Source organism: Periplaneta americana, chromosome 9 (assembly GCF_040183065.1).
Source record: "Periplaneta americana isolate PAMFEO1 chromosome 9, P.americana_PAMFEO1_priV1, whole genome shotgun sequence".
Lineage (NCBI taxonomy): Eukaryota > Metazoa > Arthropoda > Insecta > Blattodea > Blattidae > Periplaneta > Periplaneta americana.
Window position 1 is genome coordinate 84,057,416 of NC_091125.1, and position 14,839 is coordinate 84,072,254.

Genomic DNA, 14,839 nt, shown 5'->3' on the forward strand with positions numbered 1-14,839 from the left:
CGGTAGTGGCAGGAATGTGAACTGTTTGGAACGTGTACCGATACTGAGGTGAGTTTTTTTCTTACTGTCGGGATATGGGGAGAGGTTTAAGACGATTACTTACGTATTTGTTGACATTAACTTCGACGGTCAACATGGACACGGAGCATTTGATTTGTACTGTGGAATGTTACCGTATGCAATCGATAACAAATACCCTGCGACGACTTGCCTGCGCAAAACACAGCTCAAAAGAGGTTATGGTAGCACATAGACCGTACAGACCGCCATCTGTTGCTACGACGTTCAAGTTATACCGTACACGTTCTCAAGTTCAGATTGAACGCCTTGATTAATAGGCAACTTCTCTGACATAAAAGCTGAAACTCGCTTCAAATCGCTGACTCACAACAGTGACGTCATGACACACTTTGAAATGAACACCCAGTAGTGTCACATGTTGGAAATGCCTCGAAATGTACTCATCATTGTACACACACTGCTTTCAATATGCAGAAATATTGTGTAATCTGACTTCTGTCTTAAAAAAAGATCAAGTTCTGTAAGCCCTATTTAACAATAATAGTACAGAAGACATTATAAAACTGTAATCTTATATACATTGGTAACATCAAAATTGGCAGTGTTGACTTGTAACATGCCAGGTAATTCACAGAGTTATACCAGTTCATTATTGAGGTTATTTTGAGGAAGGAGGGAAATTGTAGGAACTTGAGTCCTATTCTCATTAATTAGAGTATTATAACAATTTAACTGGTACATGCTTACAATACAAAACATTAGAACTTTTATTAAAATTTCACAAGATTTTTGTGTTTCATTCTCGAATGAGGATTACTGTATTTACTCATGTACTGGTAATAGACCATCACATAAAGTATGCACTCCAATTTTTTGGCAGTAATATATAGGGTGGAGGAAAATCCCTGCATAATGTATGCTACCTTTGGTAATATACAATCGCAATGTTGGAAGCACTTCCCACGTTTAGAATATTTATTATGTGCTACATTTTTTTATTCATTTCATATGTTACATGCCTTAATTTATATTATTACTGCTCATAAGTGTTCAATATATCGATGTTCTCGAAGTCATACAACCAATCATTTTCAATATATCACTCAAATGTCCGATGTTGAAACCAAATGTGATATCATGTGGGATGTCAGGGTAGTTATGATATTTTCCCCAAAATTTTTTTCCTCGCATACAATACACATGCACACTGGATTTTTAATCCAAAAATTACGGAAAAAAGTGCACCTATTATGCAAGTAAATATGGTAGATACGAAATAATCTCGTAAATATTCGGAATTGGACCCATGCTCATGTGAACTTTCGTTGTTTCCTAGCTACAAATATTGCTTCACAAATGGCACTGAATAGAAAAAAGTGCACCTATTATGCAAGTAAATATATGGTAGATAAGAAATAATCTCCTAAATATTCGGAATTGGACCCATGCTCATGTTAACTTTAGTTGTTTCTTAGCTACAAATATCACTTCACAAATGACACTGAATAGAAAAACACGAAAAATAGTATGATTAAGAGGCCAAAAGAAGGAAGTAGAGAATGTCTCATTTTCTTAACTACACTCATTTAAATTACTACAGAAATTTTAGACAATAGAAACTAATTCAGTTTCAATGCATTTCTAGTCATATAAACATTCAAATAATGAAACAGTGGACAAAATAATCAATGTCATGGTGCAATTACCAACACAGTTATCTTAAGAACTGCAGTTAATCTTTACCACTTCAGACATCTTTGATTTTCAAAATTATCTTATCACTTTTATTTTCAATAGGTTTCTTTGAAAAAACTATCCTAAGTCCCTTTGATAAATTTCAGTCTAACCAAAAAAATCTCCAAAACTGTTCAGGTGTGTAACCTATAAATAATACAATAATAGTGAATTTTTACATGGCAGACTTTAACATGATACATGACAGTTTTTTTATGTTATGTTCTACAGTACACTTAAATTTTTAATTCCTAACTAAATGCACTTTGATACAGAATGTACAGATACAGAATTAAAATTTTGAGCGAGTCTTGATGGAAGTCCACCTGTATGTAGGCAACAATTTCGCAAGACTGTCCACAAGTAATATATATACAGGAGCTCTTGTTTACTGCACATGCAGTGTTTTTTAAACGAAACATAAAATAAGGAAGCTCGAAATTTTATTTCCGTATCTGTGCAACAGTACCTCGTACCCTAAAAAAACAGGTATTTCAGTACACAAATACTTTACACAAAGTCCCTCCAAGCCATTAACAATGACCCTGATTTGCCAGATTTTAAATGTACGACATTTCATAAATTATGGTTGGACATTGGTTTTTCTTTTGTAAAAAGGAAGTGTAAATATAATTACCGACAGGGATGATATTGTTTCATGAAGACGAGATTGAAGGCAATAAGGAAATAGAGGATAAAAAAATCGTAAAATATACTACCTCGACGAAACCTGGGTAAATGAGGGCCACACCACTGCCAGTATGGAGGGATACACACATCAAGTTAAGGAAACAAACATTTCTTCATGGTCTGTCGACTGGTCTTAAAAATCCAACTGGTAAGAGAAAGCGTTTAATTATTCTGCATATGAGCAGTAATACAAAGTTTGTGTATGGGGGCCTTCTAATGTCTGAATCTAAGATCGTTGACTACCACAAAAACATAAACGGAGATGTATTCAAACAGTGGTTTTTAGTTATTTTGCCTAAGCTGGAGCTGGGTAGTATAATGTTATGGATAATGTGCTGTATCATAGTGTACGATTCTCCAGCCGACCAAACTCCTCATGGTGTAAAAAGGAGATCATTAACTGGCTCACATAAAAAAACCGTGGAATTTGACACAAGTGATGTGAAAGTTGAGCTCTCGAAAATAGCTCAAAATCTCGCAGACCAAACTGCAAACAAATACGTCATAGATTATCTCGCAAGTAAATCAGGACTGTGTGTGTGTTAAGACTTCCTCCTTATCATAGCTAAATTCCATTGAGTTGGCGTGGAGTCATGTGAAGTGTTATGTGACCCAACATGTTGTTTTCTCATGCCAGGCGTTTGACATTAAAGTCATTTGACCTTTTGCACTTAATATTATGTGGCCCAACATAACACACGTTCAAATTACGTGAGATGTGGGAGCTTGTCCACACTGCCTTACAAGAGGTCATGGCTGAGGTGTGGCAACATATCAGACATGTGATTTCTGAAGATGAGGGAGAAAGAAAGGTGGACCATGTAGTGGACAGTTTAATTATTAACATAGGAAACGACTCTCCTTCCAGTGCTTCTGATAGTGATTTTGATTTGGGAGTAAGTAAGCCTTCTTCGTGAAAGTAGCAGCAACTAGAACATCGGTAAATTTTGCACTTAGTACAATTTGTGACAAGCTTTCATTATGTATTTATATTAGTAGAAGAATTAAACAACAGGCAATGATGTATGGTTGCAGGAGCGCGTGAGGCAAAGATATTGTTATAGGAATGAAACATTTCTTGTTATGGTATTAAATATCAAATTAAATTTCTTATAATTTAATGTACTGTATTATTTTTCAAATGGAAGCAGAATTCATAAAGTCCAATACAAAGTAATAATTAGATTGGCGTTGTGACCGACTGTACCGCAAATACTACCACTGCAGCAACAGACTACCACAGAAAGATACTTACTAGCTTTGTTCACGTTGCTTTTTTGTTATAATGGATGGAGAGTAGAACAGTGTTTCTCAACCTTTCTTGTTCTATAGGATGAGGGCCTGGTTCCAACAATACATTTCCAATTTTTTTTTTTAAGTTCCTATGTTTAACAAGTACCAATAATTAAGTATGGCGTACATAATCTTAAGACTTAAAGAGTACCAGTGGTTGAAACTTGGGAAATAACTTTCTTTCTATTTTAAGTGCATCTCTTTTATACATGAAGAATTCAATGGGTTTGTTAATTAAATCGGAATATTTTGTATGGAGATTTCGAAAAAGTCGCGATGGCTTCTTTTCCCAGAAAAGTAACACATTTATTGATACTTTAGAGGTCGCGGCAATTGATCAGTGTCAGGGCATTGTATGAAACCATATTTTAAGTAGTTGTCCATGTACTTACAAATGAACGCAGACATATTCTCCTGTGTGCTGATAGTTTTTCTCTCATTTTGCTTATCCTGTGGACTTGGGGTGAATGCATCACTAGTTGTTGGGCCACAAACATCTTCAGTACGAAATTTCTTAATACCAAAATTAAGCGAAGTCCCTTGCCTTTTATTCACATTAATATTTAAATCTGGTTGCCTATTACTTTACGACTGCAATGCGAATTTGCAAAGAGACAGTATTCACTATGACTGTTCAGTATCGAGAACCGAATACAGACTGCCTCAATCTTCAATTTAAGTGAACAAATTTTGTTTATAATTCTCAGCTAATTGGTCACTGACATCTGCAACACAGATGTAATTTCGTTCAGTTTGGAAAACAGAGAATTCGTCATCGCCATTGTTGTAATCAGTTTGCAGGCAATTTTTATGACCGGTCATAAACAGTGGTATTCCCTTATCCGGATGTTGAAAGATTCGTAAGTCTGAAAAAATCCTGATCATGCAAAAATAAATGGCTTTGTCACTAACTTTGTCACACAGATGTTATTTAGTTAGATTTTAAATTTTAGAATTTAGAAATTATCTGAATCTGTGCTTTTTGACACAATCACTAAAATTATTCTCCTAAGAATAGACATACTTCTACTATAAAATATTTATTCGTGAAAAGTGTGAAGAGTAATAAGACAAATTCCAGGAGAATATCTGGCAGGCTGGTATAATTGATGCCAGGACCCGGTACCGGGCCATGGTCCGGCGGTTGAGAAACACTGATCTAGAAGACTTAAGAAATTGACTAGCAAATTATGGAGTCATTACAGAATTCCAAAGTGAATTCAGACATGAAAGGAACTAGCGATAATATTTTCTGAATACAAAAAGGGGCTGCATGCACTGGTGCTTTATTACTTTAGAGAAAGCATTCAACTCAATTAATAGAGAGAAGGTTTGGTTAAAATTGGAAAGGGTAGGACTAAACACAAAATTTATAGATAACCTGAAATTAATATATTATAAAACCATAAATTTCAAAATTCAATTAATAACTGACAATTTGTCCAGGCAGATTATGGCCGGCAACATATTCATCCAATGCAGTAAGCTGCATCCTCATGACTAGAGGGCGAATTTTGGCATATTTGCACGTTTTATTCCTTGAAGGTTAAAGATATGCATGTATGAGAGGAATGTGTTTAATGCTATGGGGAATCAATGTGGGAAGTTTTATAGTGCATATAAATGCATATTCAGGGGGTTAGTGCATATTTCTAAAATATTTGCATGTGGATGCATATATTACACTTTTTACCCGAAGATCGTTACTAATGAATGATTTCTCAAACCTACATTTAAATATTAACTGTTTATTGTTTGAAACCCTCTACTCTAACACAACGACAATCATTCGTGTTCGTTGAAATTTTAAAATTGTTCCATAACTGTGGGAATAACATTTAATAAAACTGAAAACAAAAGTTTAAGTTTCAAGACAATTCAATATTTTTATACCCAAACGGCATTTCTTTGTGTATGAAACAGTGCTGTAGTGACAATACCCCGTGTGGGTCAGGTAGCAGCAGTTATAAATATTTACAAGTCTGTAAGCAAAGCTGATGCTGCAAGGGAAAGCACCAAGAACGTGCTTCCAACAATGGACAGTTTATTGGTGGTCAAAACTTGCCTTTTACTTAAATGTTTCTTTCTCTATAGTTTAAATCCTTGCCAGTTTCTTGATCATTGTCATTTTGTAAGTGTGAGTGAACAGACATAATGCTGAGGGAAAAAATGAGCAAAACATATTTGCTTAAACAGTAGACTGAGGGGAATCCTACATTATCAATGGATGGGAAAATTGTTCTCTGCCAAGTCTGTGACAAAAATGTGAGTTAATTTTATTATAAATCTTTATTATAAGTATTATAAATATCAATATAACTCTGCAGTAAATATTTTTGTTATATTATTTACAGTAAGTTTAATTTTTTTTTTCCAGAAAATTTGGAGAAATATTTAGTTGTATTCTAACAAAAACAACTGATCAAATGATCATGAAGTGATTGGTGAATGATATTTAATATAATAAATATAATGATTAATGACATGTCTAATGAGAATTATGTAAGTAGACCTACTTATAATTTAATTACCAAATTAATTCGGTGAAAGAATAATATCATTCCTTTATCATCATTAGTTTATTACAATTATTACTTTAATAAATATATGAGAAAATTGTGAATTTCATTGAAGATAAACACTTTTTTGGTGCCTATTTCTCAATTTTTAGAGCATATTTCCAACATTTTCACTGCATAAATGCATGCATATATTGACTAGTTTTAGTGCATATAAATCTGCCCTCTACTCACGACAATGTGTGTAATCAGTCACATCAAACTATCTGAGACATGCAATATACTGACAGCCTAAGTAGGAGAGGGGGTTAAGGTAAGGATGTAATCTGAGTAATTTTTAAAATATTTATATCAATGATATTATTTAGTAATATTAACAGAGATAATCACTGCTCATTCATATTAAATGTAGCAATTCCGGGATTACTTTTCGCAGAAATCTATGGACGATATTACAAAGTTTTGTAAGAAATGAGATTTAAAAATAAGTGTGAAGAAAATGAAAATACCGTACAATACAAATAATAAAAGAAAAGTGGTTTTTAAATAATGTTCAAATAGACTGTGTAAAATTTTTTAGATATTCAAGTGTTATGTTACGTGGTAAGGAGAATGGAAAGACCAAAATAAGAATGATTTAAATAAAGGTAATGTCACACTCCCTACAATTGGTAAATGTTTAAATAAATGGGCAAATATTGCTAGTAAAATACTGAATGATATTTAGAAGCTTTAATTGAATCGAAGATACTTTATAAGATAGAAATATGGGGTAATGAATTATCTTGATTATATAGTGATACAGTCAAATTTTATAAAAAATATTTAAGAGTGTCTTGAAATTCCTCAAATGTAGTGGCTAGTCATGAAATGGATATGGACAGTAGTGTAGACACTATTTTAGTAAGAAAATTTAAACATTTGACATACATTAGAGAGAAAAGAGTCATTTGAGATGCATTACAGAAAAAAGAAACAATATTGAGAAAAGAAGAAAAAAAAATGTTAATACTTTTGCACTCTATGGAAATGAAATTGGTTAAAAGAATTAGAACATAATGTTAACTGATTAGGTGTAAATTAGGTATGGCAAAAAATTGAGAAAACAAATATTATAACCTTAGTAGCCTATACAAAATCGTATAGGCTACTAGACAAGTACTTTACAATGATTTAATGAAGCTAAAACATTAATTATGGGCAAATGAAATATTCATGGGGATAAGAATATGCCAGGGAAGAATGGATGGGTTCAGCATAGTGGCTACACGAAACTTAACAGAAAGATATTTGTACCTTTTGCAGCCAGAGAAAAGACGTGTTATAAATAAAATATTAGATATCTCCTTGTCGTGTTAATGACTAGATAGAGTGATGAAATATGTTTTAGATTTAATTGGGGTCTACTAGTATTAAGAGTATGAAGCACAGGTAATTGTGAAATGAACTGTACCCGAAAAACAGGGATGTAACAACTGCCATTAACTCTATGTCTGATGATAAATATTATATTATCATAATTATATACACAACTAAAACCCAGTTCCCACGGTGCTTGTTTCTGTGATGGATTCCAAGCTGGGAATACTGACAGCTACCCTGTGTACTTGCTTGCTGGATTTCGAGATTAGGTTGCTTGCTATTTTTCGTGTTGGCTTGCAGGCTAGAACCAAAGATGATATAGTATCGCCAAGTTCGTTGTTTTCCTACTAAAGGTCTCTCCCCCCCCCCCCCATATTCCTTAATTTCTAAGAAACAGCAATTAAATATCGGAGTTTAGCCGTTTTACACTTCTGGTTTAATTATCTTATTACGACATTTACTATTGTTCGTGTAGGACTTTAGTTGTTTTCCACTTACTGTTTAGTTTTTTTTATCATGAGTGTTGGCAACAGATGAAACAGCAGACTATTTTCCAATTTGAACTATGAAAAGAGCCAGCCGCGTATGAACAGTAACCAGCATCATAGCAAACACGGGAGCCATTGGCGTACCCATCAGAGAACCAAGCTTGCTGGCCAGGAAACAAGCAGCGTGGGAACTGGGCTTAAGAATGTGGCTGTCAAAACTAATGTATGGACACACTGAACTTGGATAACTGCAGCTAATTGTTGGGCAAGTCAGTGAACAAAGGTTAACAGTGTTTCATTACATGTGTGCAGTATGACGGCTATTAATGAATCCTATAACTCAAGTTTTCACAAAATACTATCATAACACTTGTGTTACATCTGGCAACAAAGCGACCTGCCAGGCTGTGTGAGCGTAGTTCTGTAAAACATATTCTTTAAACAGATATAGAGTTACTTATCTAATACTTCCAAGGAAGAGAAAGTACAAAACAACTATATTTGAATTTTCGACTGCCATGTATCTTTATTTGGATAAACATTCTTAAATATTATTCTTCAGTTCAGTCCTTTATAATATGAGATAAAAGGAATGTGCGCTACTTCAATATTACAGCCACTTACATCTAACTACAGTTAAGATCTATGTTACACACACGAATATAAAAATATCCATAAAACAACTCTGAAAAATTTATTTGTACAACACTATTAACTTATTTCAAAATATATTAAGAGCATTTCTATCAAGTTCAGACATTTTAACATTAATTTTGACCTCAAAATCGATTTCTCTCGTAATGATGTTGACTTGATAGACAGGAGTAAAATAAAGTCAACATATAAAATACTACATTTTATTGCATAATATATTTTGAAACAGTATACCTCCAAAATCGTGGTAAATACACGTTACATTTAAATTTTAAAGACAACTGTTCATTATTTCCAACTCTTCATATCAGGTAGTATTACAATCTACCTTGGATGCTGAGACGAGCAGATTGACGGGTAACTCTACGAGGTTCTAAAATAAAGAATAAACAGTATAATTAAAATTACATAAATTCTCACTATTATTACATACTAATTAACCACTATTTTGCAAACACTTATGTAAAATAGTGGTATTTCCACTCAGATGGTAAGAACTGCTCCACAATTCTCTTATCTACAAACTTGCTGATACAGCAATATAGTGTGTTAAAAAAACTTCATCTATTAAGTACCAACAGCTCAGTGCTACATGTAAATGGGGTGCCAACTATAACAACAACAACAACAACAACAACAACAACAACAACAACAATAATAATAATAATAATAATAATAATAATAATAATAATAAGTGTAGTTTGAGATTCATATATATATATATATATATATATATATATATATATATATATATATATATATGTCGTTTCGTGACCAGAACATAGTGCCAAATGGAAACATAAAAATTTCAAATTTACCCTTTGAAGAGGTGGAAAAAATGAAATACCTTAGGAGCAACAGCAATAAAATATAAACGAGACTCTAGAGGAAATTAAAAGCAGAATAAATATGGGAAATGCCTGTTATTATTCGGCTGAGAAGCTTTTGTTGTCTAGTATGCTCTCAGAAAAGCTAGAAGTTAGAATTTATAAAACAATTATATTACCGATTATTCTGTATGGTTGTGAAACTTGGACTCTCAATCAGAAAGGAACAGAATTTAAGGGTGTTCGAGAATAAGATGCTTAGAAAAATATTTGGGGCTAAGAGGGATGAAGTTACAGGAGAATGGACAAAGTTAAATACAGAACTGCACGCATTGTATTATTCACCTAACATAATTCGAAACATTAAATCCAGATGTCTGAGATGGGTGGGGCACGTAGCACATATGGGTGAATCCAAAAATGCATATAGAGTATCAGTTGGTAGACCTGAGGTAAAAAGATTTTTGGACGCAGGCCAAGACGCAGATGGGAGGATATTAAAACTGATTTGAGGGAGATGGGATGTAATGCTAGGGATTGGATTAATCTTGCTCAGGATAGGACAGATGGTGGGCTTATGTGACGGCAGCAATGAACCTCTGGATTCCTTAAAAGCCATTTGTAAATAAGTATATACATAACCCATATACCCAATATTTCCATGACTATTGTTTCGAAAGCAAGAGGCATTAAATAGAGACAACATGGAAAACCACTTACACTTCTGTTCCTATTGTGCCATGAATAACACCAACATATTAGAAGAAATGACGCAGTCATGCATTGCTACGAGGCTTCTGCGACAAGCTCTTTCAGTTGAGTGACTGCCAACAGTGAATTTAATATATGGAAGAATCGAAGTGAAACCAATTGTTACGATATATCGTTATTACGAACTTATACTGTTACTAGATATAACAAATACAATTTTTTGGGTAGGCTAAGCATCAAAAGTCTTTTGAGAGCTTTGCCACTGCTAGATAACAATGTAAAATCTGATAATGATTACAACATATTATGACCTCAATGCAATTCAAAAGTATTACTTAAGAAAACAAAAGAAATTTAGTTGTTTTATGAAACACTTTTAAGGAAGAACATACAATGAAACCTACCACTTTCAAATTTAATTTAATTGTTTATTGTTAGTAAACTAACATGTATAAAATAAAATATAATACTTATATATTTATAAATCCATCTAATAATAAGTTAACAAGGACATTTAACAGGTGGCCAATTTACCTTGCACAGGAGAATCCCAGCAGATCAAATCTCCCGAGGGCAGCTGTTTAGTAGGACTTTCAATTTCCGTTTTTCCCAAGAGGCTCATTCTCGAACTCTCTCTTCTAGAAGATCCTACAAAGATCCAAGACAAAATATCAAGATTTCATAGACTTCAGTCTTGTCCAGGTTATGATTAAAGTGATCAGAAAGAACCTTCACGAAGTTTAAAGAAACAAATATCAAGAGTCCTTCAATAACTGTCTATTTTAATAGACAGTTATTGAAGGACTCTTGATATTTGTTTCTTTAAATTTGTTAACTTGTCGGACCAACATGCCTTTCAAATTTTCAAACTTCACAAAGTTGTCAATGCAATGAAACCTCCTTATCGTGACAGGAAAAAAAAAAAGTATATTATTTTCAACTGTGACATACAACATTAATTCAGCTCTACGACAGTAAGATGTGTAACACAGAAGAAAAAGAATATAATTTTATCAGTAGTTGCCTTGCTTACCAGTTCTTTTTGACAGAGAAGGGGCCCAAAGGCTTAACTTCAGTCTCAGGCGTACTATGCTTACTACTCCTGTTCTGTGAATATCTGTCACTAAATGGCCGCACTCTTGTACGAATACAGCACATTGCACAGCAACCTTAACCTGGGCTATGGTAATGATAATGACATGTGAAGAAATGATAGCGAAATGAATCTGAGGTCCAATGCTGAAAGTTACCCAGTAATTCTCCTTCAATTGGTTGAGGGAAAACTTCGGGAAAAATCCCAATCAACAGGATTTGAACCTGGCCTGCTCGTTTCACAGTCAGACATGCTAACCATTACTTCACAGTGGTGGGCTTGCTTACCATTAGACTAGAGGCCATGGGTCCAATATTAATGAAGATAATTAATACCTGTCATAAAAATTGTTAGAATGAATTTTAATGACACACAGGATTCCATGTCTTAGATTTATGGTATGTAAGTTCTGTTCCTGATGAGAGACTCCAGATAAAATAAACTGGCTACCTCAAGCCTACGTCAAAATTAATTTCTGCTATCCATCTTATCATAGGAAGTAATGATTTCTATAATATAGCTAAACCCAACTCATAAATAAAATTCTTCACACTTCCAGACTATCAGGATGGAGACTGATCCTGAACTAACCATTTTTAAAATGTCAAACCTTCAAAGAGTTTTCATTGCAAGAGGGATGCACTAAGAGTTAACATTATACAGGTTACAGGTATCTCTAGAAATGCTTGGGAAGTCTCTGTGGTCTCATAAAACATGTCTCCAAAGCAGAAAACTGGTCATGTGAAAAATAGTTGGCTGGTATAGTTTATCCCTCGCCCTCTCATTTAAAGACATAGTTTATTTTTATTTACTGGAACTCCTACTTCACTTTTGATGTGTAATGTCTATATTCGACCTGCACTAATAGAAAAAATTAAAGATTTCTTTTCTTTTTTCTTTGAAATGGAAATTTGACTTCAAATGTCATGGAAATGTTTACGTCATATTCGACAAACACAACTGTGAAGTCCATTCCTATACACAAGAGAGTCAATATCCAATTATACATATGACAAAAATTAATGACACTATGATTTGTGAACTTACTCCTCCCTGCAGGAACAAAAGGTGTCATTGGATGTACTAGTTTCACTACGTCTTCACTTGTACCTGTAACAGAAAAACAGTCCTAAGTTAATCTTCTGTCAGATATGCCAATTTTTGGAGAGAGTAAATATTCTCCAGTGGGCTCCATAACCATTAAAACTCTAAATATTGATTGCATATAGGTTCTATGCAAGTTTCATTGCTATTTCCTGGTCATTTATGGTCAAGATCCATGGTCGGTCAGTCGCTATCGCTCTCACCGGTCTCTTCATAACAGCCTTTAAAGTATCTCAGGCATGAAAGTTTGCAAATTCTTATCTTGTACGAAGCAAGTCAAATCTAAGTTATCAATATTCTTACAGAGCCATGAGATTGCTTTTGAGAGTAGTGCATTGGGCTTTCCTTGTTAGTTGTTTGCACTAAGCTGGCGACACAATTCTTCTGGCACTTTACATTGTCAATCTCTGTTAGTGAGTTGTCTGCACTGTAGTGAGAAAGATGCATTTTCATGCATAGTTGAATACACTTACTACAACGCATTTTCTTCACTGAAATGTCGAATGAATTGTGTTTATGCTCCACATAATGATGCTGAAATTTGCATAAACACAACTCATACAACTTCTTCAGCAGACATGTTTCAAACAAGGAAAATGTGTTCATGTACTGAGTGCCTACACAGCTTGGAATAATTCAATGAAGATAAGGCAGGCTTGCTGCATAAATGATGAAGAATCTTGTAGCAAGGCCACCTGCAATATTGCTGGACTAGATTACCGCAAAGCATCGTGTTACTGTGGGACTTCCTACACCTTCTCCCACATCCAATTGAAAATGGGCATAACACACTGGTTCATCTACATTGAAATATTGCACACTGTATAACTAGGATGGAAAATACGCCTTCTCAATACAGTTTAAAAAGCTCACTAACAGAAACTAATAATGTAAAGGGCCCGCAGAATTGTATTGCTGGCTTAGTGCAAAGAATTAACAAAGAAAACCCATGGACTGTGTCCTGTGGAAATCTTAGAGGAAACTAACCAGAAAAACCCAATGTGCTGCCAGTCAAAAAGCAACCTTGTCAGTAACTTAGGTTTGAACTTGCTCTATACAGATGAATTCAACTTGGGATGTTCTGTAATTTTCATTTTTAGTTTAAGAATAACTGTGTTTTGCCTAAAAAATGAATGAAAAATAATAATTCTTTCAGAATATGTGAATAAAATGTGAAGACTTCAAGGAATTTCACATTCATTCAGGTCTCTGCACATCTTATATCATAATCAGGAATGAAGTATAGTATAGTATACTGTACCCTCAGGACTCAGGAGGATATTTACTAATTGCCCATATACTAACATTCTTATGTGGCTGGGTAGTTCAGGTTGTAGAACTGGTTATGGACTGGAAAGTCCTGGATTCAATCCTAGAATTTTTATCGTTGCTGTACAGCTCTGTGGTCCATTCAGTCTTCTGTCAAATTCAATACCAGGTCTCTCCCATAGTAGATGGTCAGAGCAGTGCCAACCACACATCCCTCATGCACCTTTACCTTTATCAATATTCTTATATCTATGAAATTTCATTTTCGTTTAGCAAGCCCTGAAAACATATTTTACTATATGTACACAAAGGTAAAGAAATCACCTTTAGACACCATGAAGATACATGGGGGTATAGACATAGAGCTCCATGTTTTCATGACCTTGGCACTAGAATGAGGTGGTGTGGTCGGCACCATGCTCCAACAGCCTTTACCCTCAGAAAAGAACAGGTACTACTCAGGTAGATGAGTAGATCCTGGGACTCTTCCTAAGTTTTTGCATTTGGCAATGAGAAAAATTCTGCCAGTACCCTAGATTGAAACCAGAACCTTCCAATCTGCAGTCAGTTGCTCTACCAAATGAGACATCTGGCCACCTACTATACATACATCATGAGAGAACAAGACCGTTTACCAGAATCCACAAGTATTGCTATAACACAGTGGTTCCCAAACGTTTTTGATCGCAGATCTGTATCAACTCGAAAAAAGACTTACAGATCCTCAAATTAAATTAAATTAATTTAATTGCTAGTTTAATATAGATATAAATTTAATATGCCTCCATATTTTTATTTTGTACATATTTAATATCGACAATATGTCTATAACTACATTAACTACCACGCATAGCAGTAAGTTCATAAACATGCAGTAGTATTTATAAACTGTATTTTTTTTTAGTAATTACATGCATAATTATAAAAAATATCTTGAAACTGCTAATGTGAATAATGGTGTTGTTTCCGATATGACGCCTGTAGCATTTTCATTATCGATTTTCGCACTTTTCACCAACATATTCTGACACTGTTTTAACCCTTCAAGTTTACGTTGGAAAAAAATTTATGTTC

The 14,839-nt window shown here is 34.1% G+C and overlaps 1 protein-coding gene across 1 annotated transcript in view; it reads right to left on the reverse strand.

Annotated features, from left to right (window-relative positions):
• Positions 1-794: 794 nt before the first annotated feature.
• Positions 795-14,839, reverse strand: part of LOC138706153 (disks large-associated protein 5-like) — a 73,947-nt gene continuing 59,902 nt past the window's right edge. Inside the window, exons 14-16 of the mRNA XM_069835142.1 lie at positions 12,440-12,502; positions 10,834-10,947; positions 795-9,134 (exon numbers count right to left, since the gene is read on the reverse strand). Coding sequence (XP_069691243.1) covers positions 9,079-9,134; positions 10,834-10,947; positions 12,440-12,502 — 233 coding nt within the window. The 3' untranslated portion in view covers positions 795-9,078. The remainder of the gene's footprint in view (positions 9,135-10,833; positions 10,948-12,439; positions 12,503-14,839) is intronic.